At 39.9% G+C, this 12559-nt stretch overlaps 1 protein-coding gene across 1 annotated transcript in view; it reads left to right on the top strand.

Moving 5' to 3' along the window:
* The window catches only part of LOC124671400, a 10934-nt gene extending 1360 nt beyond the window's left edge, over window positions 1-9574 (top strand). Inside the window, exons 2-13 of the mRNA XM_047207774.1 lie at window positions 109-433; window positions 1115-1370; window positions 1478-1694; window positions 2331-2680; window positions 2820-3341; window positions 4051-5245; window positions 5364-5717; window positions 5839-6076; window positions 6244-7246; window positions 7331-8828; window positions 8928-9067; window positions 9247-9574. Coding sequence (XP_047063730.1) covers window positions 109-433; window positions 1115-1370; window positions 1478-1694; window positions 2331-2680; window positions 2820-3341; window positions 4051-5245; window positions 5364-5717; window positions 5839-6076; window positions 6244-7246; window positions 7331-8828; window positions 8928-9067; window positions 9247-9574 — 6426 coding nt within the window. The remainder of the gene's footprint in view (window positions 1-108; window positions 434-1114; window positions 1371-1477; window positions 1695-2330; window positions 2681-2819; window positions 3342-4050; window positions 5246-5363; window positions 5718-5838; window positions 6077-6243; window positions 7247-7330; window positions 8829-8927; window positions 9068-9246) is intronic.
* The last annotated feature ends 2985 nt before the right edge of the window (window positions 9575-12559 follow it).

Genomic DNA, 12559 nt, shown 5'->3' with positions numbered 1-12559 from the left:
TGAACAACAAATTTTGCATGAAAATTTTGAAGGTTTTATCTTTTACTCTGTTGTTATTTTATCTATTCATCATAATCTTAGTTTGTACGTTTCATTGTTAATCTTTAGGTGTGCAAAGAAGCTGGATTTGGTACAAGTCTTTTTGGGAGATTGGTTATGCTAAAATTCGAAAAACATTTGCTGAATATACAGTATCGCATGAATCCCTGTATCAGCTTGTTTCCAAATGCTCAGTTTTATGAGAGGAAGATTTTAGATGGCTCCAATGTGCTGTCTCCTAGCTATAATAAGGATTACACATCCCTCCCATTTGGCAGCTACACGTTTATAGATGTCAGGGATGGAAGGGAAGACAAAGAGGGCGCAGGAAACAGTCGAAGAAACATGGTTGAAGTTGCTGTTGTTCTACATCTGGTTCAAACGATCTTTAGATGTATGTCAAAGCTGAACCTTATCCTTTCTTGCAACTTTAATATCCTGCCTTGATATCCTTGGTTGTTATTAATTTGTTTCTGAATGAACCTACTTGGCTGATAGAACGTGGCATCGTTAGAAGCTTGTAGGGTCTTCCTTTATTGTTTTAGATGTTGCATAACCTTTACTGATAGAAACGCTATATGAAGCTACTTGGCTGATATAACATGACATCTTTAGTTGCTTATAGGGTCTCCCTCTCTTGTTTTACATGTTACATAACCTTCACTGATAGACATATGTTCAATGGTCTAGCTTCTTGTGTATCTTCTGATGTGTTGCCTGCCTCTCATCAATCTGGGTTTATGAAAATTCATTTCCTTACGTATATCTGCCAGCTAGTTCTTTGTCATTTAGTTTCCTGTTTAATTGATAACATTACATTTTTATTTAGAAAACAGAGAACATTTAAGTAGATGCATGAAAGATGACACATCTTGCTCCATTAGAGTTGTTCGCCACTACATGGAACCCCTTAGTATTTTTTTTTTCGTGAAAATAGAAAAGTGATGCTATGCCAATTGCAAGCTGATACCTGATATAGAATAAACTTAAGTTTCTAGTTTTTTTTTCTATTACTAGCCTTATGCAAAATCGACCCCGAAAGATAAGTAAATTACCAGTTCAGTTTATTCTGCAGGTTGGAAAAGTACAGGCCAAAGGCTCAGCGTTGGTGTGGTTTCTCCATATAGTTCTCAAGTTGATACAATAAAAGGTAGACTTGGCAAAAAATATGACAAATGTGATGGCTTTGATGTGCGCGTCAAGAGCATTGATGGTTTCCAAGGAGAAGAGGATGATGTAATAATACTATCAACTGTTAGATCCAATGGCAAAGGAGTTGTTGGATTTCTTGCTGATAACCAAAGAACAAATGTTGCTCTTACCAGAGCGAAGTGAGCATTTATTCTATTTTTTTTCCTGCGGGCCTTTGTTTTATTGCTGTTCAAAGTGTGTCAGACTAATAATGTAAATCATCTGATGGATGCTTTATATGATGCAGGCACTGTCTTTGGATTGTTGGGAATGCTGATACTCTGTACAAAAGTGGGACTGTCTGGACAGACCTTGTTGCTGATGCTCGAAGACGTAATTGTGTTTTCAATGCCACCGATGATGCGACCATATATAAGTTGGTTTTGCAAGTAAAGCAAGAGCTTGATCAACTTGACGATCTTCTTAATGCTGATTCAGCCGTTTTCAGCAATACCAGATGGAAGGTAAGTAACATAGTGATGTTTAATCAGTTTGAATTTGACCATAATTTCATGCGCTCCCTCAAATTCTACCTTTCTTTTCCTCCTTTTCTTTTTGCCAGTAGTTTAGTTTTGTAGCAATTTCACCTGTTGGTTGGGTTCACGCCACCGTGGGCAGCTCTGTAGCTTTACGCCAATTGTGGCGACCTTCTATCAAAATACAAATTCATGGACTCTGTAGCATTTAGTTTACTGGAATGCAAGCTACATGCACGCGTGTGATGGCACTCATGCTTATTGTCAGGGAGTACTCGGTTATTATTGAATAAACAATTCCTTTGGCATGTGATTTTTCGTTGTTATGAAATAATGTGTCTTTACTCTTTGTATTCGTAATTGTGGTTGCTTGTCTCTGTTATGCTGTTTGTAATTGGAGTGTCTTTACTCTTTGTATTCGTAATTGTGGTTGCTTGTCTCTGTTATGCTGTTTGTAATTGGAGAAGTTTGTAATTACAATTTGCGGGGACATGTGCTACTTTGCACCATGCTATGTCAATATATAGTTCTTTCTATAACTTTGTTTAAAACATACCTACTGTTGTTATTCTCTTGAATTCTTTCTTTCTCAGGCTCCATTTTGTGTATTTGTAAATTCAACAGGTCATTGTTAGCGATGAGTTTAGAAAGTCCTTCACCAAGCTAAAATCATCACAGCTCAGGAGGGAAATACTCCAAAAGCTTATCAAACTTGGCGGTGGTTGGAGGACAACTGTTAGGAACTTAGATATGCCTGGTGTTTCCAATCTTGCAAAAGTTTACAAGATCAGGGAACTTCATCTTATTTGGAGTACCGACGTGGAGAAGAGTGAAAACAGGTATTTCCAGATGATAAGAATTTGGGACCTACTGTCACAGCAACATGTTGAAAGAACTGTACACCGTCTGGAGTACCTTTTTTCCATGTACACAGATGATTACCTCGATCACTGCAGAAGAGTGCAGACACTAGGGTATGTGTATTACTGGTTATTCTCAGGTTCTTGGGTCCTTTCACCTTCGATGCTCAAAAATTGTAAATGCACATGCTTACCAGTGAGCTGCTTGTAGCATTCTTCTTATTTTTTGCCTCCTTTTTTTGGTGGATAACAGGAAACTGGAGGTTCCTATGGTTTGGGATGTTGATCATGAAATGATTCGCTATAAGAAGGATTGTAAAGTTGATGCTCAGGACGAGCATGATCTCGTGGATACATCATATGCTATGGAAAATTCAAAAGTTAGCGAAAGCTTCTTGCTGATGAAATTCTATTCATTATCTTCTGGAGTGGCACAGCATTTGCTGACAGCTTCTGATGGTTCTGAAATCGATATCCCCTTTGAACTGACTGATGAAGAGAAGGAGATAATCCAGTTCCCGCTCACTAGCTTTATACTTGGGAGGTCAGGCACTGGAAAAACCACTGTATTGACAATGAAATTGATTCAAAAAGAGCAGCAGTCATTGATTGCCTCCCAAGGTCTAAATTTCAGTGAAGATGATTTGTCTGGACTGGATGACAAAAGTATGATGCCACTGAATGATGGAAAAGAAAGATTTATGAAACAAGTATTTATCACTGTAAGCCCAAAGTTGTGTTCAGCCATCAAGAATCACATTTCCGGACTTAAAAAGTAAGTATGTTCTAGAGCCACGTTTAGAAGTTTTATACATGTTTACCATTTTCAATTTTTTTTACATATATTTAAAATGAACAGAAATACATGCGCAAGTTGGTTCAATATTTCTTTCCCACTGTACTCACTCCATTATACTGCATTTTAATGAGGGTGCTTCATTTTTTAAGTTCAAACTTTTCAGATGCTTCCTTTGGCATGCCCTTTCAAAGGGTTAACGGTTTTATCCATCTGATGTATCCGTCCATTCAAAAAAGGATGTCGCAGATTTGTCTAAATTTGGATGTTCTATACACTAAATTGCGTCTAGATAAGTAGATAATCCAAATTTAGACAATTCCGTGACATCCTTTTTGGGACAGAGTACATTTTCTCTCTAATGTACTTTAATCATTGTAAATAGCATTATCCTAATGATGACTAGCCCCTTTTTAGATAGAAGGCACAGAGTGCCCCGCTTTAAGTTAATAAAGCCCCATGGCTAGATGGTAACAACATTATGCTGGGGCTACCCAGGCCACACAGGCCACCCAAGTACCAAAATCTTTTAAAATCCTAGATGGTAGAAGGTTTGAAAGATGCACTTTGTTCGGCTGGGGGAGTTTTATTTTTTGTAATTTACACTCTTCGAATGATATTTCATTATTAATGAATTATATCAACCATGTTCATCATATTTGTTGTAAGTTATTTCAACCCTTTGTAGGTTTGGCTCTGGCGATGTCTCTGATCAGCCTAGCATTCTTCACATGCATGACGTCATTGATGACCAGGAAGAATTTACAGAAATACCTGACAATTTTAGCAATCTACCTCATGAGCACTATCCTCTTACTATAACATATCGAAAGTTCTTGATGATGCTTGATGGAACATGTCGTACATCATTTTTTGATGTGTTCTATGCTGAAATGAACAATAGCACCGAGAGAGGGCAATCAAAATCTCGTGCACTGCAAACATTTATTGAATTGAAGGAAGTCACCTATGAGAAATTTGCTGCTACCTATTGGCCTCATTTTAATGCAGACCTAACCAAGAATCTTGAAGCATCCATTGTCTTTACTGAAATAATTTCTCATATAAAGGGTAGATATCAAGCAAGCAGGCCTTATACCAGCAAGCTTGGAAGACACGATTATGTGATGCTCTCAGATAAAAGATTTTCATCACTGAACAGTGAGAAGAGAGATATGATTTACAGTATTTTCATTGCTTACGAGAGTATGAAACTGACTGCCAGGGAGTTTGACTTGTCAGATTTTGTCAATAGTCTTCACATCAGTCTTATATCTGAGGGCTACAATGGAGATCTGCTGGATTTTGTTTACATAGATGAGGTGCAGGATCTAACTATGACACAAATAGCACTTCTTAAGTATGTCTGCAGGAACTTCAAGGAAGGCTTCCTTTTTGCTGGTGACACTGCACAGACTATAGCAAGGGGTATCGATTTCAGGTTTGAAGATATCCGTTCGCTTTTCTATACTGCATTTCTCTCAGAAACTGAAGCGTCTAATCAAGGACATGGAAAACAAGTCCAACTTTCTGATATGTTCCAACTTACTCAAAATTTCCGCACACATTGTGGCATCCTTCATATGGCACAAAGTATCATGAGCCTTTTGTACTTCTTTTTCCCGTCAAGTGTTGACAAACTTAATCCAGAGACTGGACTTGTATATGGCGAAGCTCCTGTGCTGCTGGAGTCTGGTAACGATGAAAATGCAATCATGACTATATTTGGAGAAATCAAAAGTAAGCGTGGTAACATGCATGGGTTTGGTGCTGAGCAAGTCATATTAGTTCGTGATGATGCTACAAAAAAACAAATTGTTGATCTTGTTGGTAAACAGGCTCTTATTTTGACCATTGTTGAATGTAAGGGCCTCGAGTTCCAGGTATGAGCATATAAATTCACTCCATTTGTGTTCATTCTGCAATAAATAAATAAATTAACATGCCATGCCATGCTTTAGAATTTTGAGTATTCTTACTAACTTTAAAGACATCATATAGGATGTGCTGTTATACAACTTTTTCGGCTCATCGCCTTTAAAAAACAAATGGAGAGTTCTGTATGGCTACATGAAAGATAAAGATATTATAGCACAATCTGAGGAGATATCTCATCCGGGTTTCGACAGAAACAAGCATCATCTTCTCTGCTCAGAGCTGAAGCAACTCTATGTTGCAATCACACGCACTAGACAAAGGCTTTGGATATGTGAAAATACTGATGATTACTGTCGACCAATGTTTGACTATTGGAAGAAGTTGTGTCTTGTAGAGGTTAGATTACTTGATTCTTCTCTCATTCAAGCAATGCGGACAGGAAGTAGTACTGATGATTGGAAGCTACGGGGAACCAAGGTATGTTTTTGGACCTTTTATTTTCATGAAATTTATGTGCCTTTTTTTTTTGTCTAACAACGGGTTTATGCACACAAGTTCGGAGTTGTTATTCCATCTCAGAAATGTTAATTTCTTGTAGTTGTTCAACGAGGGGCAATTCGAAATGGCTACAATGTGTTTTGAAAAGGCTGGTGATGCATACAGAGAGAAGTGGGCAAGAGCTGCCGGACTTGTAGCAACTGCTGACCGTGCTATGGCCACAAATTTGGAGAAGCGCAATGCTTCATTGCAAACAGCATCAGAAATCTACGAGTCCATAGGGATGCATGAGAAAGCTGCTGCCTGCTATATCAAATTACATGACTTCAAAAGAGCAGGTCTGTCGACTCTCCATACTTCTGGCATTTATCAACTCCACAACGTTTTGCAAACAACTTGTTCCTAAAGAGTTATCAATTTTTTAAGAATCCATGAAGAGTTACTGTATACATGAACTCCACGCAGCTCTGTCTGACTAAACATTGTTTTCCCTGCATTGTCATAGGTATGATCTATATGCAAAAATGTGGTGCTTCCAGGCTTGAGGATGCTGGTGACTGTTTTGCCAAGGCTGAGTGCTGGTCAGAGGCAGCTGAAGTGTACTTCAGATCTGAACGTTACACCGACTGTTTCTCGATGTGCTCGAAAGAAAAGCAATTATTCAATCTTGGCCTGCAGTTCCTTAAACAGTTAGAGGAGGACCATTTGTTTGAGAATTCAAAATTGGAGGTTTCTGCAATTAGAAAGACGTATCTTGAGAATTGTGCTCAGCATCATTTTGAGCGCGGTGACATAAAGCATATGATGCCTTTTGTTAAGGCTTTCAGTTCTATGGATCATGTACGAGCATTCTTGAACTCTAGGAATCTTGTTGATGAACTGTTAAGTTTAGAGATGGAAAAGGGGAATTTCCTTGAAGTTGCAGGAATAGCAAAGCATAAAGGAGATGTCTTGCTGGAGGTAGAAATGCTCGAGAAGGCAGGTTCATTTGAGGATGCAACGCAGCTTCTCCTTCTCCATATCGTTGTAGATTCCATGTGGTCTTCAAATAGTAGAGGCTGGCCTCCGAAAAAATATGCAGAGAAGGAACGGTTGCTTGCAAAAGTCAAAGAAATGGCGACGAATGTCTCTGAATGCTTCTACTTCTTTGCTAGCCTGGAAGCTGATGCACTGTCAGATGTGGGCAAGTCCCTTTCCAGATTAAACTGTACATTGCTTGATGGCAGAAAATGTGGAAACTTGTTTGTTGAATTTGTTGCTTCCCGTTTGATTCTTGATGTTCATCTTCAGTCTCGAGCATCTGAATACAATTTGGAATTAGGGCCAGGATCTGAAGATGAAAGTAGCTTTAATGATATTGTGGCTCGTAACCAGATATCACCCCATACTCTAGCATATGCCTGGAACAACTGGAAGTCAATCATAGTCAACGTACTATCTCATCTTCGACACACTGATGGCCCACAATTAAATGATTATGAAGTTATGTATGAAGATCTTTGTGCTAAGTACTTTGGGTTGAGGAAAGATGGTGAAGATGATCGATATGTCGTGCTTAACATGAACTCAAGTTGGCTCTCTAACACAGCCAGAAATTCTTTGAAGCAAGATGGTAACAGATGTTGGCTGGAAGTACTTCAGTTTCATCCATGTGCCCAGTCTTTCTTGATGAATGAGCTGTCTTCTGTTGGTCTGAGTGTACTTAGAAAGTTGGAGTCCATCGTTCAAATTCCTCCGAAGCCGGCATCTTCATATGCCCTGGTGAGAACTATCCTCACTATAAATGAGATAGCTAAATTTTTGGAAGAAACAGAGTTCAGCCTGCAGAAAAGTACCACGAAGTTAAGAAGCTTCTCTGCTCTATGTGTGCGTCACTTCTTTGAGTTAGTTTATCTTGTGTGGAGAGATAGGACAACGAGGAGCCTCTTACCTGCTATACTTGACTCACCAGCTGCCTATGGTCTGATTGCTGATTCCCTTGGTGAAAATCTTCGGCCAAAAATTAAAAAATTGACTTATGGGCATCTTGGGAAAACAACCATGGTACTGCTCCATGCAGGGCGATTGGATGATGCATTACTTTCAAGGCTACTACAGTACGTGGACAATGATTCTGGGTGGGCAGATTTTTTTGGATTTTTGAAGTGCTTTCTTGACACTGGTCTTGATAGATCCTCCTTGATCCTGAACTTTAAGGTTGCTCTGGACTTTACCTTCAATGGTGTGAGGTGGAGGGATGAACTGGACTACATATCCCCAATGTGCTATCTGGGTCTTTTGGAGTTCCTTGGTTTCTTGGCTTCGTCATACCTTCTACAGAAAGGTCGTATATACTGCACAAAATCTCTGTTGGTCAATATGCTGGAGTGCCGTACCAGCAAGCTTTATCTTGACACCTGCCTGGTATCTAATTCGAGCCCAGATTCCGATCTTGATCATATGGCATACCTATCTGGGCGTTTCATATTTCAGATAATTATGGCTATCTTGACAGACAAGAATATGCTGTGGGAGTGGGCACGGAAGACTTCAACACCTAGTAGTTCACCCCCTGAAGTCCTCCTGAGGCTAGTGGTCACACTTTATCCACTGATCCTAACTCATGATCTGGGGAGTTGCTATGAGGTCACAAATACTCTTCTCAAGTGTGGAGTCTTTATGGATCTACCTAAGGAGTTCGCTCAGAAGATTGTACCGGCTTTACAGTTGAGGAATCGCACACTGAGCAACTTCATAAGGGCTCTTGCTGGTGCACTTGCCGCAATTGGAGATCGTATGGTAATTATGGGTTCACCGAAAGCGAAAGGCCCAGCAATCTGTCGAAGCATAGCTCAAACGATTAACACAGCGGATTTGTCTGACGTTCCAAAGGTAATGGCTCTTCTTTGTCCTGAAGAGCCAAGCCCTGTAAAGCAAGAGACTGCACTGCCAGAAAAATCTGATGGTAACAAAGTCTGCAACGTTACTGGAAACATTCCTAAGGTGGTTCAAGATAATAAGATGGAGAGTAAAAGTGAAGCAGATTTATGTGATGAGAGTGATTCCTTCTGGGAAAAGCTTGAGGCTTTTCAAGCCAGCAAGCAAGGCCAGGTGAGTCTCATACATTCTAATGCTTGTTTGCTCATCTTTTTTCTGTTTGTCCCAGTGCTTAGAAAATTGCCAAGTTGTTCTAAAAGCTTGTCTTTGCAGAAAGATGCAACCGTTGTCTTTCAATTGCTTAGAGGCGCCATTTTGTGGCTTGAGCAAAGAGGCTCTCCAGAAAAAAATAGTACGGGATTATTGCAAGAGGTCAGGCATGTCTGCAGTGAGGTAGAAAAACATTGTGCAAGGTAAGATAATGTTGTATTGTTACCGACTCCAGTATTACTGTTAACTATGCTTATGTTTTGTGATAATGTCCTCTTCTTCGGCATTGTATGCACTTCTGTTTAATCCAAAACATGAGTAGGTTATCTGGGGAGGTTGTAGAAATTTACGGTTTTGCGTGTGAAATTGTTTGTCATCACAGGTTGGAGAAGGCGACTGTGGAGGATCTATACTCAGTATGGCGAGACGGTGAGAGCAAACTGCAGATGATCATCAACTATATGTGTGACGAGAGGGCATCCATGAAGGAAGACGGCAGAAGGAATGAAGCCGCAGCCATTGTCCAGCCACACCAGTCTGATGGAGCAGATGATCGGAATGGATGCTCAGATAATGAACCTGAAACTGGAGGCAACGAGGTGGAACCGGTCATGGAAGAGGCAAAAGCTGCAGCCTCAGGCTCACAGAAGGCGGCACCCAAGCAGAAGAACAAGAAGAAATCCAAGAAATCTAAAGGCCGCAGGAAGTGAGATGCTGCTAAAGGAGTATCCCGTGGGTACCTGGATTGGAAGAAACTTTTATATCGCGTCAGTGTAATACCAAACTGATAGCGAAGGCTGGTTTTGCTCGCATGTAACTTAAGGCTCATGTCGTTGCCTTAACGCTTCTACCTGATCGTACTCACAAGATATTATGTTAAATAGTGTGTACCCTTTTGTTACTGCGCATTTCATTTCTAAGAAGGAGCGGCTCTAGTTTGACCGGTGGGGACATCTGTTTTGCGTGTTTGACGCATAGTTATAGACTTATAGTTATGGTTAGGGTTTGACGCCCAGATGGAGTACATAAGAGTAGTGTTTTTTTTTTTTTTAATCAACAGGGGTCTCCCCCCAGCTCCATTTTTCATTGAAAAAGGAAGCCAAGTTTACAGAGTAAAACACACACACAGACGAAAAAGAAACATGGGAACAAGATCTAAAAAGTAATAAAGTGCAGACTAAGAACATACGATAGCTAAATCCATTACAGAGAAATGATCAGTATGAAGTTGCCAGCAACACTCCCAAACTCTCCAGCATTTCTTTTATCTTGCCGGCGTCCTCCTTGAGACTATCTTCAGGTGACCACATGAATCTTATGGGAGTCACCAGGGTTGTCCAGGAGGTAGGCCAGCGACGCTCTGCCATCGAAGCTTGAGTTCCAGGAAGAGATCCAGTCGAAGGAGGGACATCTCACCCCACTGGGAGGCAAAGAGGCGCTCTTAAACTGGTTAGCAGCAGGTCCATGAATCGACCGTTTTCTCCAGATTCTAGCTCTTTGAAAGGTTTCAACCAGTCCCGAAGGAGGAAGAGAACCCTTCGCCACACCTGTTTCACATTAATCCAAGTGGTTTTGTTAAACACCAAACTATTTCTATTAAGCCATAGGCTCCACGTAACATGCTGAAGAAGCTACATTAAAGTGCATGAACCTTTTGTTACATAGCCATTTAGAAGCAATTGATTCAAAGTTAGTAACATGCACCTCAAAAATCTCTTCAAATAAGTTCCAAATAGATCTAGCCACAACACATTCAAACAAGAGGTGGTGAACTGATTCAAACTCAGAGCACATCTCACAGTTCATGGGTTTAGGAATACCTCTAGCTCTCAGATTATCTCTAGTCATGATCTTATTCTGAGAGAACAACCATAAGAAAACTTGGATCCTAGGAGGGATTTTCAATTTCCAAACAGCAGGTAAATAAATTGGAGTAACACCTCTAAAATTAATAATAGCATACAGAGAGCTAGATGAATAAATCCCAGACGAGTTATATTGCCAGATCAACTGATCTTCCTCCTGAGAGAAGGATATAGATTTAGCAATCTCTAGCAATTCAAGCCACTGGACCATCATATCATCAGTAAAGGTTCTCCTAAAAGTACCTCTAATCTCCTGACCATCCCAGATATCAGAGATGGTTTTATTTTGCTCGGTTAGAAACAAAATATAGATCCCGAATTGGGTAGCCAAAGGAGAGTTACCAAACCAAATGTCTTCCCGAATTTTATAGATTTACCATTCCCTACCTGCCATTTGTATCCAAACTTCACAGCTTTAGAGGCCCACATAACCCCTTTCCGTAAAGTGGAAGGTTGGATATCATGACAGGACAGAATGTTTGGGTTCCCGGTGTTATATTTAGCATCCAAAACTTTTCTCCAGAGAGCCCCTTCCCCCTGAATGTATCTCTTAATCCAAGACCCAATCAAACAGATGTTTAGATCTTGAAGATTTGGAATACCTAAACCTCCAAACTCCTTTTTCATGCAGATGGAGGACCAATTAGCTAAATGAATTTTATGGTTGCCATCTTCATCATTCCACATAAAGTTAGCCATCTGTGAATCAATCAGATGCAGGGCCCACTTTGGGAATTTAAAGAAAGAAAGCAGATAAATTGGAATACTAGCTAAACAAGACTGAATGAGAATTCTCTTGGCTGCAGAGGATAAAAGCTTCCCCCTCCAACCAGTAATCCTTTTAAGAATGTTTTCAATGAGAGGTTGCAAATCCTCTCTTCTCAATCTGTCATAATGCAGAGGGATACCAAGATATTTAACAGGGAAATCTCCCATGACACATTGGAAAATATCTAAGAAAGGTTGGGTTTCACTAGCATCCATGTTAATAGGGATAAGCTCACTCTTATGGAAGTTAATCCTCATGCCGTAAATTTGTTCAAAACAAGTAAGAATCCATCTTAAATTTAGAGCAACTCTCTGATCATTTTTAAGGAACAAAAGAGTATCATCAAGCATATTGAAGACTTACAATACCTCCAGGTAAAAAATTGGGACAGAGCCCACTAATTAAACCACCATCTACACCTTTAACTAACATCCTAGAGAAAACATCTACAATGCAATTGAATAAGAGAGGGGCAATGGGGTCCCCCTGTCTTAGGCCTTTGCCGACCAAGAAAAATCTCCCTCAATATCATTAACTTTTACTCCAACAGACCCACCTTGAGTAATTTGTTTAATAAATCTGATAAAGGTGGGGTTGAAGCCTCCGAGTTCCAAAACCTCATATAGGAAATCTAGGTTAACTTTATCATATGCCTTCTCATAGTCAAGTTTTAAAACTAACCCTTTATCTTTATTCCTATGCACTTCATGAATAACCTCATGTGCAAGTGACCACACTTTCTAGAATAAATCTCCCCCTAATGAAGGCTGATTGATGGTAAGAGATAAGTCTATCAATGACTTTAGCCAATCTATTGGTTAGGACTTTGGTAAAAATCTTAAAAGAGCAATTCAACGAGCTAATAGGTCTAAACTTTTTCATGGATCTAGCCTCATTCTCTTTAGGTATAAGGGTGATCATGGCAAAATTCAGCCTATATAAATCTAGGTTATCATCAAACCAAGCATTAAACATATTAATCAAGTTCTTGTTCGTACTTGCGAGGAGAACACTTTCGAGGTTAGGAGCAGGACTGCGGGAGTCATCTCTGCTTTGTAGAG

Source organism: Lolium rigidum, chromosome 7, assembly GCF_022539505.1.
Source record: "Lolium rigidum isolate FL_2022 chromosome 7, APGP_CSIRO_Lrig_0.1, whole genome shotgun sequence".
Taxonomy (NCBI): domain Eukaryota; kingdom Viridiplantae; phylum Streptophyta; class Magnoliopsida; order Poales; family Poaceae; genus Lolium; species Lolium rigidum.
This window is presented reverse-complemented; position numbering and strand designations above follow the sequence as displayed.